At 38.8% G+C, this 22,998-nt stretch overlaps 1 protein-coding gene across 1 annotated transcript in view; it reads right to left on the bottom strand.

Annotated features, from left to right (window-relative positions):
* Positions 1-17,674, bottom strand: part of MEP1A (meprin A subunit alpha) — a gene marked incomplete at its 5' end in the record, with an annotated part of 31,986 nt that extends 14,312 nt beyond the window's left edge. Inside the window, 7 exons of the mRNA XM_082637765.1 lie at positions 4,745-4,920; positions 7,232-7,349; positions 13,100-13,175; positions 13,683-13,723; positions 17,353-17,403; positions 17,496-17,520; positions 17,606-17,674. Of these exons, the coding sequence (XP_082493891.1) occupies positions 4,745-4,920; positions 7,232-7,349; positions 13,100-13,175; positions 13,683-13,723; positions 17,353-17,403; positions 17,496-17,520; positions 17,606-17,674 (556 nt within the window). The remainder of the gene's footprint in view (positions 1-4,744; positions 4,921-7,231; positions 7,350-13,099; positions 13,176-13,682; positions 13,724-17,352; positions 17,404-17,495; positions 17,521-17,605) is intronic.
* Between the last annotated feature and the right edge of the window lie 5,324 nt (positions 17,675-22,998).

Here is a 22,998-nt window from a genome sequence, read left to right as displayed (position 1 = left end):
TCCTGATCAGTCATGTCATTTCCCCATCCTACCCTCTTTGACTAGATACTCAAGCAGAGACCAAAATAAGGGAGGGGGGCAGAATAATTCATCTTTGATTTAAATATATATACATATTTAACATATTTTATAATTTGCACAATGCATATAAAATTAATATATATTAATTTTTACTAATAACATTGTAATGTACTAATATATTATATAATAGTACATACAATTATTTTAATGGATATTAAATAGAGAAAGCCTGTGTGCAGCAACAAAGACTCAACACGGCCAAAAATAAATAAATTTTTTAAAAAGTAACAGGAAGCTGGTTTGAGTGGGAAAGAGTCATGAGCTGGGACCACCTTTCCCCAGGTCAGGAGAACTGATTCTGAGAATCTTTCCCTAACTCCTTGTTCAGTAAAATTGTGTGGTAGCTTGAAACTGGCATAGTAATTAAATAAATGGGTAAATACTCCCAAAGAGAAAAAAAAATACATGTTATAATTAATAATAAATATATACATATTATTAAATATGTGCATAATATATACATATATTATAATGCAAATGTAATGCAAATATGCAATGCATGTTATTAAATGTATATTTAAATCAAAGATTCATTTTTATACATATAAATAAATAAATAAATGTGTGTGTGTATGTATGAGGATTTAAGAAAGAGAAGAGAAGATATCAAAGTGGAGACAGGTATTCCTCATGGTAGGAAAAGGAATTTTTGAACTCAGGAAAATATTCAGGGCTGATGCATCTTGCTAACAGCCAAGTACCTCATCCACCAAGAGCTGTACCTGGCCAGCTCTCCAACAATTTAGGAAAAAGAAATCTAAGGGCAGAAGGAAAGTTTAGCACCTGGAGAGAAAGTGGCATCCTGTCAATCAAGGCTCACACTCTCCTGTTCTAGAAATTGCCCCATGGTGAGAAAAACAAAATAGGAAGAAAACTGATTTTCCTTTCAAAATAGAAAATGAAAATATTTTAAATGAGATTAGCATAAGTAAGAGAATATGCCCTGCAATGTGAAATGCTGAAATGAGAAACCACCCAGATACTCTTTTAATCCAGCAGCCATCAGGAATTTACTGGTTCAGCTGCAATAATGGGAAGTTCACAGGTTTTTAATTCCCTTCTTAGGGAGTGATAGAAAAACTGAATGAGAATACTCATAACTCTCCCAGTCAAAACTTCCCACCTTCATCATCTCTTTCTCCCTTTCTAGCTTCCCATCCAACTGTTTTTAATAATTAGAAGAAAATGTGACCAACTTTCAAAGACATCAACTCAGGTACACTCAGGACTGGAGAAGTGTGGTACAGCCTGGCAGTGGTCCCCAGATGCTTTTGGAAAAGCCCATGAACCCCTTTGATCAAGCAGCTGCATAGCACAGGGAGATCAGCTCGGTGCTTTGTGACCACCTAGAGGGGTGGGATAGGGAGCGTGGGAGGGAGGGAGACGCAAGAGGGAAGAGATATGGGAACATAAGTGTATGTATAACTGATTCACTTTGTTATAAAGCAGAAATCAACACACCGTTGTAAAGCAATTATACTCCAATAAAGATGTAAAAAAAATCAGTCTCCTAAGATAAACATAATGAGCTAACAAAAATTTCCACTGTATTCTAATAAATGTGTAGTCTCAAGTTTATATTCCAATATCCATAGAACTATTAAATAAAATTTTGAACATCAAAAAAAAAAACTTGTTTTAACTATAAAACGACAATACTGATGTTACATCCTCCGAACTCACAGGGGTTTTATGGGGACTAAATCCAAGAGGGATCAAAGCATTTTCAAAGGTGGGATAGAACTGCAAGAAATAAATAACCCCAACAGGGAAGGAGGAAACTCATTCCTTCCAGAGCACGTGGTCCAGGGATGGCCGTTAAGGGGGCAAAATTATAAAAAGCATCAAGGTAGTGTGAGGACTTGGGCGTGGGTCTGGGATCTCCTGGTAACTCTCAGTGGTATCTTAAGCAAGGCACTTTCAATTCACTGGCTGTTTTCCTTAACTTGCAATAAAATCATCAGGTTAGAATAGATCGTTTTATTCTTTATTATCCAACGATACTTATCAGAATGCTTTACCAAATAAATGTTTTTAATACATTTTAAAATTTAACTCAACACATTTTTGTCATGCCTACTATTTACTGGGATGTGTGCTAGGTGAGTGGTAGCCCCTGGCAGTGACTAGGACAGGCATGGTCCTTCAGGGAACTCACAGCCGAGAGCTTGAAGAGGAAGTGATCTTGTAAACCAGAGCTCATGGGCAAACCTTTTGTGTAAACGGTCAGATAGAAAATACTTTTGGCTTTGCAAGATGTATGGTCTCTGTCACAACTACTCAACTCTGCTGTTATAGCACAAAACCAGCCATAGGCAGTATGTAAACAAATGGGCATGGCTATGTTCCAATAAAACTTTATTTACAAAAACAAACAGATATGGCCCACAGACTGTAATTTGTAGACCCCTGCTAGACCTCAGAAATGTTTTGCTTAATAAAAGGAAACAGATCCAGAAAACACAATTCTGACTTTAGAAACAGAGATGGATTTGGGGAGAGAACTATATTGCCAATAGAGTATCTTCCTAGATTAAATAATAAGATTGCCATCAACTGAAGATGAGATGCAATAAAGTCATAAATTACCCTGAACAATAATACTGCCCTTGCTTATGATCTAAATTGGATTTGATGTCTCATTTGAGAAGAGTTCTCCAGTGATTGCAAGCAGTTTAGATATATGAAATTACACCTAATGAAAACACAGACAGGAGATGAGCAAAGATGGTGAGTCATTCATGCTCAACCCAAAGCTGAGCATGTCTGCAAATTATCCTTGTAAGTGTACAGGAGACCTCATATGAAAGTGAAAGGAGACCTCATATGGCCTAAAACTATCTTAGAAGCACCTAGCATTGTGTTCTTCAAGACTTAAAAATGCGAATGTTTTCTGCTTCCTCATGTCATTTTCAGCAGAGTTAAGTATATAAGAGAAAGTAAGAAATTCAGGCCTCTAGCAAATTCAGACAAAGTCTAATAGTGCCCGGAGCCTCCCAAGCAGAGATTCGGTCCTTTGATCTTCATTCTCCTGTCGCATCTACACAGACCCAGATATAAGGCAATTACCCCTGGGAGACAAATGTACTGTCTTTGATCTATTATTTCATACTTGGGTGAATACTGTCTAGAACTTCTCTAGATTGTACCGGGGGACAAAGAAGAATATTACTTGGCCTCTAGCTCAGTGGTTGAATGGTAGGATGAGTGGGAGTATATGTGTGGGTCCAATCCTGGTAACAGATTAGGCTTTTACAAACCACATAGTTTCCCCTCCTCCCACCACTACTCCACATTCATGAAATATCAGAATAGGAGGTGCCGGGAGGGACACAGATTTAGAAACCCCAGAGGTGATTTTGATGGGATTAGCCATCTGTACCCCCGCCTCCTGTGAGATCCATGGTTACAGCTTACTCCAAAATGAGCTAGTTCTGGCAGAAGTCTTTTGGAGACAGATATTTAATGTTAAAGTATGGCCAGTTCCTCCAAGTCCCTAAAATTATTAGAGATGCACTGCAATCTGTGAACTCATATGTTAAATTGGGATCTAAATGAAACATAATTACAAGGCAATGATTTGCTTCATGAAAACCATGTGTGGTCATAGTTAAGGCACTTCCAATACATTAAAGTTTCATTAAGCTATCACTGCCCAAAATAATGCTTTTCCACTTCCTGAACTAATTCCTAATCAAAAATGAGGTGTTGGGACTTCCCTGGTGGTCCTGTGGTTAAGATTTCACCTTCCAATGCAGGGGGTGCAGGTTTGATCCCTGGTCAGGGAGCTAAGACCCCACATGCCTCACGGCCAAAAAAAACCAAAACATAAAAGAGAGGCAATATTGTAACAAATTCAATAAAGACTTTAAAATCAAAAGAATCTTTTTAAAAAAACTAGGTGTTTTCAGAAACACAGCATGGAATTTTCTCCCTCACCCATTGGGAAACTGAGTTATAACATTTTCATCAGAATTGTTAGAATAACTGCATAATAATATGTGAAATAAAACTGTGTTATCCTTTACTGTGTTATCCTTTATGAGCTGGGGGCAGAAGGAAAGAGGTGCTTAGAAAGGAGAAAGAAAAGACTTGTACATTTTGATTAATCAGAAAAACTATTAGCTAGAATTAACACAATTGGGAGTGCAAATTCAGATAAAAGTTGGTTTTGTTATGTTTTTTGCTGTAGTTGTTGTTTTGTTTTTAAGCACCTATTGTTGATTTGGTAAAGCACCAAAAAAAAATTCTGGAGCATGTCTTAGGATTATCATACAGTCAACTAGACCTCATGTAGTTTTCTAGAGCTACACAAGATTTCACATGCAGAAAAAGGACCCTGCCATCCTCAGAGACCTAATTCATTTTACTCACTCAGACAGGAGAATAGAATTTTAGATAGATTTTCAACAAAAACATTGAAACAAAGCAAGAGCTTTTGATTATCAGTTAACCCTACATTTAGTTAACCACCATTCACCTTTCCCTGAGACACTTACATGGGATCAGTTGTGACCAGATGAGCACAGCCTACAGGAGAGGTCATATTTTGTGTTCCTTCTGGAGAAATTGAAGCTCCCATTCATACATAGGTTTGGCTTGGTCATCCCAGGGTTGGGCTGAGCAAGTGATAAAGATAATAGTACCTTGGGTTCATACACACCTGGAAGAATTTCATCCCACCAGATGGTCACATAATCATCCCGGTCCGTCCTTGACTGCTCATGGTAGAACCCCAGAGCATGCAGGATCTCATGTTCAATGATGGCCTTATAGTCGCATCCCTGGCCAATGGAAAGGTTCTGTCCTACGTGTTGGTCGCCAACCTCAGACCAGCACCTTTAAAGAGAAGAAAGAAATTTTCTTCTAGAGAATTCTTAAACAGCTGTAATTCATAGGATTCCAAAACACAAATTAGGTTAGGTTTGCAGAAATTTAGGTTTGATTTCCAAAAGAAACTATTAATAGCATTCTCATCAACATAGGGCACTGGTGAAAAAAGCAACATTCCCTGGAGAGAATATTATGCAGGCTTTAAAAGTGATAGGCCATTATAAAAGTGGCCATTTTTTAAAGTGATAGGCCATTATAAAAGTATGCCTACATACTCAGAGGCAAATCAATCCTAATAATGCATCAGGTAAAAAGAAGTAAAAATTGGCATTTTTCTTCACCTTCACAAACCCATGGGGCATTCCAAAGGACAACACTATTGCTTTTATACCACAAAGCTGTCTCTGAGCAGTGGCTGTGGTTGATTTACATCTTCTTCTTTACATTTTCATGACTTTTCAAATTTCCTATAATCAGCAGGCATATATTTTATGATCATAAAAAAGAACCTCATTAAAAATGCAAGTTAATCAAGTTCATTTCTTGGAGTATTACCCAATCTGCAGCATTATGACAACACACAGCAGGTGGCCTAACTTATGTCTGAAGAGCTCCAGGCAAGAAGGACCCATAAATTCCCTCAGAAAATGGTGGACTCAGGAACTGCTAGCAGATACTCTAAATTCCTCGTGTGCAGCCTCTTTCCCTCTTTTTCCCAATTATTTTTGTCTTTTCTCGTAAATCTGATTTTCCACCTCAACAAGGATCTATACCTTAACCAATGCTCAACAGAATAAGAGATCTGACAATAGTTTAAATGCTACCAGTGAATTGTGAGTTCTTTGGTGACAATCACATTAAATTACCTGCCACTGTTTTCCCAAGATTGCTAACATCATAAAAGTTCAAAGGCTAATAGGCTTGATTTCTACTCAGAGATAAACCTTAGTTATTTTCTAACAACTTTATTAAGGTATACTTTACATACCATAAAATTCACCAATCTTAAGTGTACAATTCAATGATCTTTAGTTAATGTACTGAGTTGCTCAAACATCACCATTATCACATTGCCTGACGGTAGCATTTTATTGCCAATTCAGAGCTTACTCTGCAAAATATCCACAATCCAGAGGAAGCATCTATTATTTATCTTTTTTTAACATCCCTCCCCAAAAGAAAGGTGTAAGTTGCAAAATACCATAACTCTACCACTCTGTAAATCTTTGACCTTGTCCTTCTGAAAGAGCCCAGTTAACCTCCAGCTTCAGAGGACCAGGATCCTGAAGGGTTTGGGGCACTTTGGGCCAGCCCCTTTCCTGGACCCTCTTCCTCCCCTTTCCTCTCCCCTAACTTAAATGTAATAGAGACATCTCCCGACCACAGTCAATGAGTCCCTCAAGTTCGGGTTTTCCCTCTCTTTCCACCTCCCATTTGTCCTTCCCTCTCCTCTGCCTCTACATCCTTCTCCTTTCTTCATCTCTCTGACACTCAGCTTGGCTCTGCCTGATGCTTCACTTCACACTATGTTAGAGGTCCTGCTTCTGCGGTCACCATAGCATACTAGAACTATTCACTTGTTATTACTCCACCACCCCTACTTGCCAAGCTTACACATTTTGAGGTCTAAGACTCTTCTCGAGAAGCTAAAACGTGCTAACTTCTTTCTTTACGTCTGTTATCCATCCATGATTAACAAAATCCCCACCTTCGGAACTAGATAACGAAATCCAGGCAACACCTAGAGGCCATGTTGAGAACTGCAGTGTGAAGAGATACCTCCAGCTGGGTCTTGAAGACACAGACCTACAGAGTCATGGCAGATGGTGGCTTTGCTTCCCAACTTCATCTAGCTCAGACTGGTTGACATAAACACCGCTGAAGACAAAGGTCTTCTTTCTTGATATACCATTTATTTCTTCTTAGAAATAAGTAACTCTGAAAAGCAAATCTACATCTAGAACTTTTCAAAGAGGTCCAGTCATCAGAGTACTATAATTTAAAACAGAGCCATCAAAAGGATGCATTTTATACTTTAATAAACCTGACTTAAAAAAAAAGGACTATAATTTAAAGCATAACCTCAACTCAGGAAAAGAACTGAGATGAGTCTCCCTGGTTCCCCATGGTATCCAAACAATTCATTCTCTACAGAGCTCATTAAAAATGTGATGCCACTTTAAAAAATTCACAGTGAAAGATTTGATTTTGCTTTTAGTTTCTTTCCAATTTATTCTTTTAGCCTTTGAAAAAGATGTGTCACTTTTTATAATCAAAGGATGTGTGATTTTCACACTCTGTAAAATTTCATACTAACCCATCAAACTTCTGAAAGATGATGTATGAGCTCTCTCCTTCATAGGGCTTGAAATCCACACAGGACTTGAGGCGGAACATTTCAAAGGCATAGAGAATAGCTCCTTTGGCATTCAGTGCTGCAGAAAGCAATAAAAATATCAATGAGCCTTAGCTAGCTCTTGGATAATATATATAACCTATAAATATAGAAAATCATGCCACCACATGAAATCCACCGGGGTCCATGACAGTTTTTTTATAGTAAATAAATTCCTTGAAAACTAAAACTGACAGATTATTTGTGGATATAAACACTAAGTGCATATGTTAAATATATAATGTATATATATATCTACAAAATAAGAATACAGTTACGTATGTGTGGCTGAACAAAATCATAGCTTCCCCACTTTCTCCCTTTCCTTATCCCCCATTTAAGCAGAAGTTCTGAGTACCTTCCCTCAGGACAGCTGCATGGCAGAGCACAAGACAGAAGTAATTCAAGCCATTTCTGTCTTCTGGATAAAGTGCTTTGGAGAGCATTGAGAAAGGGATTCCTTCCCCCAATCTAAAAAGTCACCCCCTCTTGCTAGAGGAAGAGAGCAGAGCTTACAGAGGTTTATGGCTTCTGAAAGCATAAGAAGTACATGTAATATTTATGCTGCTTCCCTGTAGGACCCCCAATAGATGGCAAGCCTAGACAGGCAGCTCCGCAGGCAGCCTTAGAAAAGATTTCTGTAACCCAAGTTTGGAACCAAAGCAGCAGAAGCCTTATGGACCTATAGATGTCTGTTAGTAACCTTTGTGGATCAATGACCAAAGATCAAATATCATTCCTTTTCCCTAATCTGCACGTGTACATACCTTGGTATTGCATAAGACAAGGATGGGTGGGGTAGAAAGATACTCCAAAGGAAAGGAGATTGTTTCTTACCATGTGTGTGTGTGTGTGTGTGTGTGTAGTTTTTAATCCCATCAACTTGTTGGAGGTAGGTCTCTAAGTTACAACTTAAGCTAAGTTCTATAAAATTAAATTATATTCTTGCACATTTGATTTTCAGCATTCTTTCAAAGAGTTTATAATTCTTGGCAGTTTACCATATACTTATCTCATATTTTTCTGGCCCTTATTTAATAAACTACTGAGTTGGAGACTCCACCACTCAGATGTCATAAAATCATATTCAGGTCATTAAAGAAAGTCATTGGAATAATTAGTAAATTAATTGTGGAAACAGCACACACAGCAATAGCAAGAGCATGCATTAAAACTATTGGACAATGTTCACGGACTTTTACCTATTCTTACTGAGAAACATCTATAATTTGAAGATATGTACCTAAGACAGCTTGGTTGTTACAAAAATATAAGGAAAAAAGTTTAATTATAATGAAAGTCACACTTTCTATAAGATTGTGTTGCTTTTGTTATCTTCAAGCCAAATAGTGGAAACACTGAGAGTGGTTGATTTAAAAATCACATCTCTTCTGCCTTCCCTACACCTGGGTAGGTTGTGAAAGGGGAATTAAGCAACTCTGTAATAATTTTGTAAAAACTGTCCTGACATCATTCAAAAGAAAAAAACGGAAATAACGCCCACTTGAAGTCTCCTTCTTCACCATAAAGCCAACCCTGAGTGCACGTCCTCTGAAAACCACACTTGATGTTTTGTGTGTTGTCTTTACATAGGTGGTTTCCTCTCCTTAGGACTCTGTTAACTCCTTGAGAGAAAGGACCTTATCTTTTTTTTTTTTTTTTTTTTTTTTGCGGTATGCGGGCCTCTCACTGTTGTGGCCTCTCCCGTTGCGGAGCACAGGCTCCGGACGCGCGGGCCCAGCGGCCATGGCTCACGGGCCCAGCCGCTCCGCGGCACATGGGATCCTCCCAGACCGGGGCACGAACCCGTATCCCCTGCATCGGCAGGCGGACTCTCAACCACTGCGCCACCAGGGAGGCCCGACCTTATCTTTTGCCTCATTGTTTCCTAGTTCCCAGTTCTTTACTCTGCCCTGACATGGTAGGTTTTACATGGATCTGTCTTGAACAATCATGTTAGTTTTGAAAACCACTAGTCTTTTTTTTTTTTTTTTTTTTTTTTTTTTTTTTTTTTTTTTTTTTTTTTTTTTTTTGCGGTATGCGGGCCTCTCACTGTTGTGGCCTCTCCCGTTGCGGAGCACAGGCTCCGGATGCGCAGGCCCAGCGGCCATGGCTCACGGGCCCAGCCGCTCCGCGGCATATGGGATCCTCCCAGACCGGGGCACGAACCCGTATCCCCTGCATCGGCAGGCGGACTCTCAACCACTGCGCCACCAGGGAGGCCCACCACTAGTCTTTTTTATACCTGGATCAAATAATATGAGAAGAGTTCATTTCAGATACCAATGACTACATATTGGAAGATTAGCATAGGAAAGCTAACTATATTTGGTTTAAGAATCCTTTGAGAGGGGAAAAGTGGGGCAAAGGAATAAATTAGGAATTTGGGAGTAACATATACACACTACTGTAAATAAAAATAAACAACAAGGACCTACTGTATAGCACAGGGAACTATACTCAATATTTTGTAATAACCTATAGGGGAAAAGAATCTGAAAAAGATTCTTTTTACATAAAATATAAAATGAAATCACTTTTCTGTACAACTGAAACTAACACAACATTGTAAATCAACTGTACTTCAATAAAAATAAATAAAAATTTTAAAAAAGAATGCTTTGAGAGAGTTTTTCATTCTGATAATAGGGGAGGAATTTGAATCTGACTAACCCTCCCACAGTTAACAATTATTAAATTTAGGAAAAATTAAGAAAGGAAACTCTTTGAAAGGATACACTTTAGGCACTGGAAAATGCCTAAAATGGGCAGAAACTGAAGGAGGGTTTATTTTTGAAAGAAGGAAATGTCATTGGTTAAGATTCCCATTGATACAACTTTGTACATGAGAGCACAGCTTAATATAAATATTTATAAATATACATACATAAGTATTTGAACAACACCAACAATCACCTTGACCTATTTGACACTGATAGGCTAATATGACCTAAAACTGTAGAATACAGGTTCTTTTCAAGTGCACATGCAATATCACCAAGCTAGATCATAAAGTAGATCACAAAACATATCTCAGTAAATTTCAAAAGACTGAAATCTTAGGGAACTGGTTCTCTGACCTCAAAAAAATAAACTTGAAATCAATAATAGAATATCTAGAAAAATTCCAAATATTTGGAAAATTTTAAACACACTTTTAATTGACCCATGGTTTTAAAAAATCACAACTGAAATTAGAAAATATCTAAACTAAATTTGAATAAAGATACAACATATCAAAATATGAAGAAAGTAGTCAAAACAATGCTTCAAATAAAATTTATGGCTTTAGATGTCATATTATAGCATTGTATTTTATGAGGAAAACAAAGACTTAAAAATATGATACAAATTTCCACCTTAAATGTAAAAAAAGAAGGGCAAATTAAACCTGAAAAAAGTAGAAGAAAGGAAATCATAAAGACAAGAGCAGAAAGCAAGAAAATAAAGAGTAGAGAAGCAAGAGAAAATTAATAAGTCAAAAGTTGGTTCTTTGAAAGGATTAAGAAAATCAATACACTGCTTTTTAAAAAGAAGGCAAGTCACAGACTGGGAGAAAATATTCATCATATATACCTGACATAATTTATCCATAAAATATATAAGCTCTACAAATAATGAAAAGACCCACAATATAATTTTAAAAATCATGAAAGAGTTGGACAGACACTTCATAAAAGAAGATAGGTAAAGAGTCAGTAGCACATGAAAATGTGCTAAATATTATTAGTCATTAGGGAAACTCAACTTAAAATCACAGTGAGATACCATTTCACAACCACTAGAATGGCAACAGTTAAAAAGATTAACTCCACCTATGTTAGTGATAAGGTGGACCAAATGGGACACAGACATTGCTGCTGAGAATGAAAAATGTCACAGCCAATTTGAAAGGTTGTTTGGCATTATCCTATAAAGTTAAACATATATTTACCATAGGATCAAGCAATGCTATTCCTAGACATTTATTTACCCAAGATAAATAAAAAACACATATCCACGCAGACTTGTACAAGAATGATCACAGCAGCTTTCTTCACAATAGACTCCAAACTTGAAACAGCCCCACATCCATCAACAGAAAAATGGATAAACAGTTGCAATATATTCAGACAAAGGAATACTAATGAGTAATGAAAAAGAATTAACTACTGGCCCACCACAATACAGAAATATTTAAACATGGTAAGCAAAATAAGCCAGATACAAAAGAGGACATACTATGAGATTCCAGTTATCTGCAAATCAGTTGTAAATCAGGTAAATCTAATCTATAGGGGAAAAAATTAGAATGGTAGTTGTCTCTTGGGGAGTGGAGGTGGGGATTGGCTGGAAAAGAGCACAGGGGAACTTTCTAGAGTATTGGAAGTGTGGGTTGCATAAGTCTATGCATTTCTCAAAAGCCTGGTTTGTGTATTTCACCCTATGTAAATTTAACTTTAATAAAGGAATTTATACAAATGTCAAACTCTAATTAGAATGTTTTGCTTTTCGCAATGGTATGAGCCCAGGCACCTGAACTCCTTTTTTAACTTGAAGGTGATTCTCATGTGATGCTACTTGAGAGTCACCACTCTATCCTCACAGCTGCTACCTTATTTCAGGCCACCTGTCTTCAGTTTTTGTGTCTATTCATCTGTCACCTACCTTGCAGCTAAGGAGACCTTGCTACTCAAGGTGTGACCAGGGGACACACCTTGAGTAGCTGAATCTGGCACGGAAGAGATTCAGTAAGTACGCTTATGTCTTAATGGGAAGGTGGTGGCACGGGTGAGACAAATAGGAAGAAAAATCATCATGGGGAAGAAAATCCATTTTAAAATTAATGTTTCTTAAATCATGTCCATGTAAATATGGATGCTCCTTGAATTTCCAAGTGCACTGTCAAACACTGGGGAAAAACAACTCAGCTCAATTTTCCATAAAATAACTGAGAACAACAGCACTTGTTACTATGTAGCTTTTCTCCAGAAAAGGCATGGGAGGCAGCACTGATAAAGAGTGATGGAAAATTCTTGAAACATAATCTATGTCTCCTGAGAAGGGGAGCAGTGCAGCAGCTCATTAAAACTGAGCAACATTGTCCTAGCTTCCCCTCTCCTCTTGAATCTTCCCCATCCACAGAGGACGGGCCTCCCAGACAGGCATTGCATCATGGTGGCTGCTGAGCTGTCAGTCAGCTGCTTGATGTCAGCCAGTGTCCACGCGTGGCTTCTAATATTTATTTATTTCCACCAATTACTATTTTCAACAATGAACAAAATGCAACTGATTTCAGTCCTTTATATTAAGAGAGAGAAAAGAATAGAAAATTTTAATACAGAGGAACAAGGACAATGAACATATGAAATATAGTCTTTTCTATTTCTCAAAAGTGTGACATGTTTGTCTTGCAACAGAAAGGGAAGAAATCAACATGTTGAAACTAGTATCCTGGTACCATATTTAGATTCACCTAAACAAACTGTTATTGCAAGTGCACATTTTTCATTGCTATGATGTCAAATTATATTTCATTTTTGTTCTTTGTGTTGCTCCTGGTCTGATTAACATGTTAGTGTGTTCTGCATTTTAAAAATCATTATTTGATACTCTGTATCTCAGACTGGTCAAGCAGCATGGGTTCAGATGTAATGTCATGCCTCTCATACCATGAGGTAAAGAACTGTCAGAGCTTAGAAACCCTCTTATACGTTGGCAGTTACCCCAAGTCTGAAGCTGACGATCAGGAGGAGAGGTGAGAGAGAAGAATTCAACTCAAAACTCCTAATGAAGAACAATTAATCTTACCCAGATTGTCGGCCAGGATGTAAGGGATAGGGAACTTCCACCTGGTGTTGGGGTCTCTCAGGCCATTTCTGGAATTCTGCAGAAACAAAGGCAAAGGTGACTGGACAGCTGGTCCCCTTGGCTTCCCCCTTCTCTAAACTCTCACACCACAAACAATCTGTCACACAATTCAAACGGTTTAGTCGATTTGTCTTCGGATCATATTGTAAAAACAATAGAAGTTCATTATAGACATTTTAGAAAATTCCAGAGAAATTTTTTAAGAACCAAATAAAGGTGACCTACAATTCCTCAAAACTGAAATAGCCACTTTCAATATGGTGGTGGATTTCCTTCTCTCTCATGTTTCACTTATTAGGAAAATTGGATGGACAAGCAATTTAATAATTATAGACTCTTTTGTACTGTTTGCTAATGTTTTCATCAGTTTTTGTTTACCAGCAACCACAGTGGAAGTCTTTGTGGGTACAGATTATAGATGAGATTCTTTCATCTCAGTGGCTGGACACAGAGCAGAAGCTCACCATCCTATGACACAGCCAGTCCTGGGGGGAATGTTATTGTGTTCCTAGCAGGTACTCACCTGTAGAAAAATGTCCCCCTGAAAGAGGTCCAAGCCTGCAGCTAGACATGGATTTTAAAAAAAGAAATATTTGAATGAGAATTACTAAAAGGGATCTCTCAAAATAAAATGAATCTTTTCTATTGTACGTCTTTAGTTGTTAATCTTTATGTGGTGAAACTCTTTTGAAACAATGCAAAAATTTCTTCTAATTGAACAAATGTAAATAGCCAATAAATATCAGATATAGTCACATTCTCTATCGTCATTTTTGGAACAAGAAACCTAGAGGGCATTATGCTTAGTGAAATAAGTCAGACAGAGAAAGACAAGTACTCTATGCTATCACTTATATGTGGAATCTAAAAAATAAAACAAACGAGTGAATATAACAAAACAGAAATAGATATAGAGAACAAACTAGTGGTTACCAGTGGCAATAGGGAAGGGGGTTGGGAAGGGCAAGATAGGGGTAGAAAGATTAAGAGGTACAAGCTACTATGTATAAAATAAATAAACTACTAGGATATATTATACAGCACAGAGAATATAGTCAATATTTTATAATAACTGTAAATGGAGTATATCTTTGAAAATATTGAATCACTCTGTTGTACAACTGAAACTAATATTATGGTGTAAATCAACTATACTTCAATAAAAAAAGAAAAGAAATCTTGTCCAAGAATCTTAAAAGTAAGAGACAAGTTAGAAGGAATGTTTTTGTTCATTGACTTCATTGACTTCAAAACTCTCACACGTTGGGGGTCAAAATGGGACTTCCTGAGACAGGAAATGAGGTACCAGGTGGTCAGCAGCTGAGTGAGCTATAGAATTTCTGACTTCCCGTCCAGGGTCCTTTCTGCTATTGTACTATCCTTCTTCCCCACCCTAGCTAAATGGGTTGATTTTGCTCTTCCCCATGAAAAAACAATGGTGCCCTCCAAAGCCAAGCTCAGGGTGCTGCCCTGATAATAAAGAAGACCTGGCAAATATGGGTAGATCCATTCAAAACCATGGCTCCAAACATCTGCTGTCAGGACCTTAGCAGAATACACTTTCTCCCTGATGGCATTGGCCTCAGAGTGTTTCTGAAAGTAAGATCCTTAAAAGGGAAGATCCTGGTGGGATAACTAAGGTCATTTAAAAGAATGTCACTTCTTATTACAGCCCTAAAATTTGACAAGCAGCCTTCCCTTGAAAACACAGACTACTTCAGACAGAATCGTCAGATCATACTTCATTCTGAGAACAGCCCCTGATTTACAGCTGGAAAATCAAACTAGAGGACAGTCACCACAACTTCACATGGAAACAGGGATCTCATTTGGCAAAGCTTACAGCTCATTCGGGAGCTGGGTTCAGGCTCTGTAATGACACTGTGGAGGTGTTATTATGATGAGGCTTCCTGGTTGTGCTTGTTAATGACAACTAAGGCTGTCCCTGAATCACTCCCTTCCTCACGCACATATTTCCTAGATTTGCTTAACCTCAGGACCCTAACCTAGTCATATAACAGCTTAATTAAACAGCAACAAACAGCAGTGATGCCACTGCCTCACAGGCAGCAGGACCCAGGTTTTGAATTGCCTTTTCAGTAGGGCTACTATGGGCTGGTCCATCCATACTCTTGCCTAGGCTGGTCCTGGGCAAAATTATGCATTTCTTGACCCCTGGCCTGGATGAGGGTAGGGCTCTCCCAGAGCAATGTGAAGAAGCCTACTGGGACCTTGGCTCCAAGGGCTGGTCAGCATGGATGGGGTCACAGAGGAGTGAGGGAGTGCAGTAGGAGAATTTCACCAAGAAGTACAGATCCATTGAAAGCAAGCCCCAGCCTGTTCACTACCCAACTTGTTCATGTAGCATATACTTATTAAGTGCCTAATGTGTCCTACACCTTGTTATAGATGCTGGGGATATAGTGGAGAACAAAACAAAGCACTCAGGGAGATGACATTCTTGATTGGAGAGGAAGGGGATACAAATAAATAAATAAATGTAAAGTATGGCTGATGATGAAAAGCATAATTGAAAAAAAAAAACCCGTAAAACAGAGTAAGAAGGAAAAGAGTGCTGAGGTGAAGGAGGGTTGATATTCATAAATGGTGGTCAGGGAAGGCCTGCCTGAGGAGGTGGCATTTAAGCAGAAATCTAGTGGAGTGGGGAGTGAAGGAAGGGAATTGAAGGCAGAGGTAACAGCAAATAGAAACATCCTGAGGCAGGAAAGCCTTGACGGTTAGAGCAGCCTTAATAAGTGCGAAATAAATCTAATCTCATTGGTATTGAATCCTCTGGGGGATTCTGATGCTAAAGTTTGAGAAGCACTGTTCTAAAACCTCAAGGCTTTCCTGCCTCAGGACCTTTAAGATACAGCAGATCCTCTGAATTACATACACCTTGACTGCCTGACTTTAAAGAGAGGTCGCTTGATGCCTGGCTCTGAAGTCTTGAGACCCATTCACCCATTTACTTTCCTAAGTGATTTCTACTTTGCCCCTGCAATCATTCTCAAGGTTTTCCAACTAAATATCACCTAGACTGGCTTCTCTGTAAATGGGACAAAGCCAGAGGAATTTACCCCTAAGGTATGGAATTTTTTAGTTTTACATTCTTCATATAGGACTGAGCTATTAAGCTGAGTCAAAAGACCTGGAGGTGAGCTCTATCACTGCCATCTGTGATCTTTGGTGAGTCAACTTGACCCAAAGGAGCCTCCTGTTCCTTCCTGCAAAATGAAAATAGCACTCACCCCATTACAGAATTTTTTTTTTTTTTTTTTTTTTTTTTTTTTTTGGTACGCGGGCCTCTCACTGCTGTGGCCTCTCCCGCTGCGGAGCACAGGCTCCGGACGCGCAGGCTCAGCAGCCATGGCTCACGGGCCCAGCAGCTCTGCGGCACGTGGGATCCTCCCAGACTAGGGCACAAACCCGTGTCCCCTGCATCGTCAGGTGGACTCTCAACCACTGCGCCACCAGGGAAGCCCCCCATTAGAGAATTTGACAAATAAATATGCAATTGGATATGAAAGCTTTTGTAAACTATAAGGTTTATGATCATGAATATGGAACCTCTGTTTCCCACCAATTCTAACCAAAAGTACCCAGAATATCACGGCTTCTCCCTCATTTTAGAGACAGGACGAGAAAGAAAAGAGAGACGATTACTTGGCATCTCTCTCCTCTCAGTAATGGATGAGACCAATGGATTTCTTCAAGGAATGTTTTTGTGGACAAGATGTTGAAACAGAGACACTTTACACTCTTCTCCAAGTCCAAAGCAAACAGTTGTTAGTGAATATGACGGGCCAGTAAAGGGACTGGGGTTTTTTTCCCACTAAATATAACCAAAGGCATATTCCTTACATTTTTCTTTAGCAAGCAAAATAATCATCCATTTTCCCTTCTTTTTTCAAAATGAAAACTGGAAGAATAAATTTTTTACCAACAAAAATCTTGTTATATATTTCTAGATCCACTGAGCACTCACTAGTTCTAGAAAATTTGGTCTAACCATTATTCTCTTCCCACATTTCTATTTTCAGAAACTCTGCAAATTCTAATGAGGCACGAATGAACAGTTCTCTCCTAAAGTTACCCAATACCATACTATGAAGGTTAAGAGATTTTCAGCAATTCTATCACAGGATTTTAAATTACTTAAAGGCATTAATGATGGCAGAAATTACACCCACCTAAATTGATTTCTGAAATATCCTTCTGTTCATCAAACTCTCCATCATGTACTGTTAAAAGTGGGGGAAAAAATTGTTACCAGTCTTGCTGAAAAATGAGAGAAAGTTCAGAAAACACTCTATACATTTCAATTAGTTCTTACCATTTCCCTTAGAAAGATGCTTAATCTGAAAAGAAATAAAGATACAGTAAATGGATAACATATACTACAATGAATATTTCTAAATACCATGAAGAGCAGAACCTACTTACCGATACAGCTGCTATGTGGGCAAAAAACAAGATGAAAGAGAGAATGCAAGCAGATCTCTTCCAAATCATTTTTGCAAGTGAACAGATTTTAGCAAAGACACCTTGTGATAAATACTTGGACCTTGCTCTGGCTGTTATATTAGAAACTTTGACCCTTACATATGTTCTGTAGCACTGAAGTCGTCAAAGAAAATGTCTTTGCCCCACTTGAGGACAGGTACTAAGTTTAACAGAAAAGCTCAGGTTCCAGAGACCAGGGAAAAGTTTGAAAAAGTTAATATTGAAATAAGCATTTAAAAATAAATGACATTCCTATACACTAGCAATAACTGTTCATACAATATATTAGGTAAAAGATCCATTTCACAATAGAAATTAAAATAATCTATAAAATGATCATAAATTACTTAAATCTAATAAAAATGAACTAGAGTTATAGGTAAATGTTATAAAGCAATCAACAAAAAATAAAAGAGCTATCTATACACACATATACATATATATTTATATATATGAGATATTTTGATGGGAAGACAGTATAATAAAGATGGTCATTATTTTGATATTAGTCTATATATTCAATGTTATTCTAATAAAAATCTTTTTAAAAATTTTTAATTGGCATATAGTTGATTTACAATGTCATGTTAGTTTCAAGTGTACAGCACAGTGATTCAGTTACACACATATATATTTTTTTAGATTCTTTTCCGATATAGGTTATTACAAAATATTGAGTATAGACCCTATGCTATACAGTAGATCCTTGTTGCTTATCTATTTTATATATAGTAATGTGTATATGTAAATCCCAACCTCCTAACTTTCCCTCCTTCCCCTTTCCCCTTTGGTAACCGTAAGTTTGTTTTCTATGTCTGTGAGTCTCTTTCTGTTTTGTAAATAAGTTCAATGTATCTTTTTTTGTTTTAGATTCCACATATAAGCAATATCATATGATATTTGTCTTTCTCTGTCTGGCTTATTTCACTTAGTATGATAATCTCTAGGTGCATCCATGTTGCTGCAAATAGCATTGTTTCATTCTTTTTTATGGCTGAGTAATATTCCATTATACACGCACACACACACACGTACATACCACATCTTCTTTATCCATTCATCTGTCGATGGATATTTAGGTTGCTTCCATCCAGATGAGCTTTTATCTTTCCCTTCCTTCTTAGTCTTATCTGCACAATATACTCTAATGGTGACTTTGGAATCTGATGGATAAGAAATAGTTCCACATCTACCACCAACCAGGTGTGGCATTTTGAGCATCCACTTTCCATGTGTAAAAAAAAAAAGAGTGGTACCTACTTCACAGGTCGAATGTAGGGATTCAATGAGACAACAAGTGTAAACCACAGGTACCAGAAACATAGGAAACACTTAGTAAACTATAGCTCTTTCTATCCACATACACAGCCTCCTGGCAAAACTCAGTCAGTAAGGACACAGCTCAACACCTGCTTTGTTCAGTGGAACCTCGGAGTGGGAGCATAGGTCTTCAGCAGATATATTTGTCCCTGGTAAGTTTCTTTTTATGATCTTGATTGGAGGTGTTAATTAGTTACCAGTTACCTGCAACCCCAGGCACTTCTTGCCCCAGGGTGTCAAGTGAGCAAGGCTGGAGCCTCAAGCCTTAGGTTTAAAGGGCTTATGGCTTTGCAGTTAAAAAATAGATTATGCATTCCACGGGGGCAAGGTCCATGTTTTATTTTCTGTATCTGCCCTGGTGCCTGGCATATAGTAGACAATTGGTGATTGCATTGGGTGAAATACAGTAAAATAGCACTTTTCGAAGGTATTGTATGTAGTGATGGGTTTTGAGCTCAGTGAGGGCATTTTACAAATTGACCAGTTGGGAAAGCAGAGTGAAGACTGGAAGAAGAAAGCCATCGGCAGGTGGAAAGAGGGAAAACCCTCCCCTAAGCGTTGTCAGACTCACTCCAGCCTCCTGAAGTCCAGGCCAGACTTGCTCGGGACTGAGGTAGGAGGCTGGCAGCGTCCTCTCACCCCAACCCCTTCTCAGGAGTGTCCTCTGCCCTCTGCTTCCTCCACTTTCTACCCTCTTTCTAGATGCCAGTTCCTTCTGCTTCACTTACAGAACTCTGCCCTCGGCTGCTAACCTCTAACACAACTGCCTTTGCTCTTCCTCCAGGCAATCAGCCTATTCACCGGGTCTCAAAGAAGAGGAAGAGTTTGCAAATTTTTTTCTGAAAAGGTCAAAGAATAAATATTTTAGCCTTTGCAGGCCAAGTGGTCTCTGTAGTGACTATTGAACTCTGCTGCTGCAGCAGACATTAGCATAAAGGAATGAGCCTGGCTGCAACCCAATAAAATTTATTGACAAAAACAGGTAAAGGGGCATAACTTACTGACCCCTGAGTTTTAGAGAATTGATTGCCCCCCCAAGATGGTGGAGATGCAGACGGTGATAACACTTATAAAAGAAGCATCAGTAGCAGCAGCTGACATGCACACAAGTTTTTACCGTGGGCCGGGTACCCTTCCAAGGATCTAAAGTGCAATTACTCACTTAATCTTGACAGTAATTCTATGAAGTAGGCAGTATGTATCCCATTTTATAGATTGAGAAACTATATATATACACAATAGAATATTACTCAGCCACAAAAAGAATGAAATATTGCCATTTTCAGCAACATGGATGGACCTAGAGATTATCATACTAAGGGAAGTAAGCCAGACAGAGAAAGACAAATACCATATGATATTGCTCATATGTGAAATCTAAGAAAAACAAAGATACAAATGAACTTATTTACAAAACAGAAGTAGACCCACAGACATAGAAAATAGACTTACGGTTACCAAAGGGAAAAGGGGTTGGGAGGCATAAATTAGGAGTTTGGGATTAACAGATATACACTACTATATATAAAATAAACTACAAGGACCTACTGTATAGCACAGGGAACTATACTCAATATTTTGTAATAACCTATAAGGGAAAAGAATCTGAAAAAGAATATATGTATATGTATAACTGAATCACTCTACTGTATACCTGAAACGAACACAACATTGTAAATCAACTATACTTCAATGAAAAAAAATTAAGAAATCTGCCCAACATCACACACCTCCTAGAGATGCTCCTGAAATTCCACCTGAATTTTTTAGAGAGCTTTCCCTACCTCGGCCTGGGCCCTGGCAGCTCAGGGTTGAGGCCTTCACCATCAAGTTGTAGCAGCCCCAGCCCCATATACCCCAGAGCTCCATCTCCAACAGTTTATTAAGAAGACTTTGCTTTTTAGGGAAGCAGTTCCCAAGCTATAGAGTTTTTCAGAAATCCCCTGGAAAGCTCGTTAAAGTACAGATTCCTGGGATAGGGAAATTCTGATGCAGGTCAGAGGGTGAGAAGCAGGAATCTGCATTGTTATTATGCACTTCCATGATTCTGATGCAGGTAGTCTGTGGAATACACTTTGATAAACAGGGGTCTAGGGAATTTCTGTTAACCGGATGCTTCCACTCAGAGTGTGGTTATTAGGTAGCTTCCCCTGGTTCCCTTCATATAAGAAAAATCAAAAGATCATAGCAGCCTCCAATTTTCTAGTGGGGACATATCAGATATTAAGATTTAGAGATTTTCAAAGCAGAAAGAAATCCACTTCAAGAACACCCACAGGGACAACCTCTCTGGGGTATAGCTCAAGAACCCACATTTTTTTTTTTTTTTTTGCGGTACGCGGGCCTCTCACTGTTGCGGCCTCTCCCGTTGCGGAGCACAGGCTCCGGACACGCAGGCTCAGCGGCCATGGCTCACAGGCCCAGCCGCTCCCCGGCATGTGGGATCTTCCCTGACCGGGGCACGAACCCCTGTCCCTTGCATCGGCAGGCGGACTCTCAACCACTGCGCCACCAGGGAAGCCCAAGAACCCACATTTTTAACAAGCATGAAGGTGAACCCTGTATGGAAAATGTGAGACCCACTGACGTTTACAGCAGCTCTGTTTGGGGCTGTATGGAGACCAATCCGAGCGGACCTCTTTGGAGAACCAAGCAGAGACTTCTTCCTCTCCTGGGCACTGAGATCCCTGATAAGTTACTCTCCACGTCTAGGTGGACATTCATTGGGCTTTGATTTCAGCTTTTTCTCCTCTATAGGATCTAAAGGATGGATCGTCACCCATCTTTTATGGGGTGGGGAAGAATCAGACAAGAGGCTTACTCCATTTTTTCCCCAATTCTCTTCTTATTTTTTTGAGCCCTCATAGAGTACTTGAAACTGAAGCAGACTCAGATGAGAGCTCCAAGAGTGCCCGCTGATTTCAGGAAAAGTCTCTAACCTCTGCCAATTACAAGGGTTATCACCATCCAAGATGCCAAGTTGGACCATGGCATCTGGGAGGAGAGACTAAACACTGAATTGTTTAATCAACAATTCCCTTGAATTGTTAATTCAAGGGAAGATACAAAGCAGGGAGGGATAAATCGGGAGATTGGAATGGACATATACACACTACTATATATAAAACAGATAACTAATCAGAACCTACTGTACCACACAGGGAACCCTATTCAATACTCTGTAATGACCTATATGGGAAAAGAATCTAAAAAGGAGTGGATATATGTATATGTATAACTGATTCACTTTGCTGTACAGCAGAAAGTAACAAAACACTGTAAATCAACTACACTCCAAAAAAAATTTATTTTAATAAAAATAAAGGGAAGGCGCAATTGGGATGGGCTTTTCTCTGAAAGGAGACATGATTCTAAAGAGGAAGAGGTCTAGCCGTTATCTACTGTCAAAAGACAAAACTAAAACAATATGTAATGAGTTTGATGCCCTTTATTGAAGGGGAAATAATCCCTGGGCTGTGGGAGTAGAAAGCCTCACAAGCAGTGAGGCACTTTTCCCAAGGGATTTGGGGCAGGAGCAAGTTTTATAAAGAGTTCGAAGAAGCAGTTAGGAAACAGCGCATGACTGGCTGGGGTTGCATATCTGACCTAATTTAGAAAGATCAAGGGACGAACAAATAAGTGTAGACCCCAGAGTTGGCTTGTCATTTGGGCTTTGGCTGAGTGGATTTTCTGCGTTTATGATCAAGCAGAGAACTTACAAGAACACAGAAGTTTGGTTTGCTGACATGTCACCCTGGGCAGCAACGGCTCCGTCCTGAGCCTAGAAATTTATTTCAACGCCACTGTCCCTGAAGTTAGGGTACAAGAAAACAGGCTAAAATTGCAAAAAAGGGCACAATTGTCGGATGCAAAGTCCTTCCTGATCATCTGAGGATTCCGAAGTGTTTCAAGGAGGCAGACAGTGTTAGTCACAGAGAATAATGCCAGAGCTACAAGCTAGGGGGGAGGCAAGTGTGGACAGATGAAATTAGTCAGAAAGAGATGATGTTGGA

The sequence above is a fragment of the Mesoplodon mirus genome (assembly GCF_964341445.2).
Source record: "Mesoplodon mirus genome assembly, chromosome: 12".
In the NCBI taxonomy this organism is placed as follows: Eukaryota; Metazoa; Chordata; class Mammalia; order Artiodactyla; family Ziphiidae; genus Mesoplodon; species Mesoplodon mirus.
Note: the sequence above shows the minus strand (reverse complement) of the source record. Positions and strands in the feature narration are given on the sequence as shown.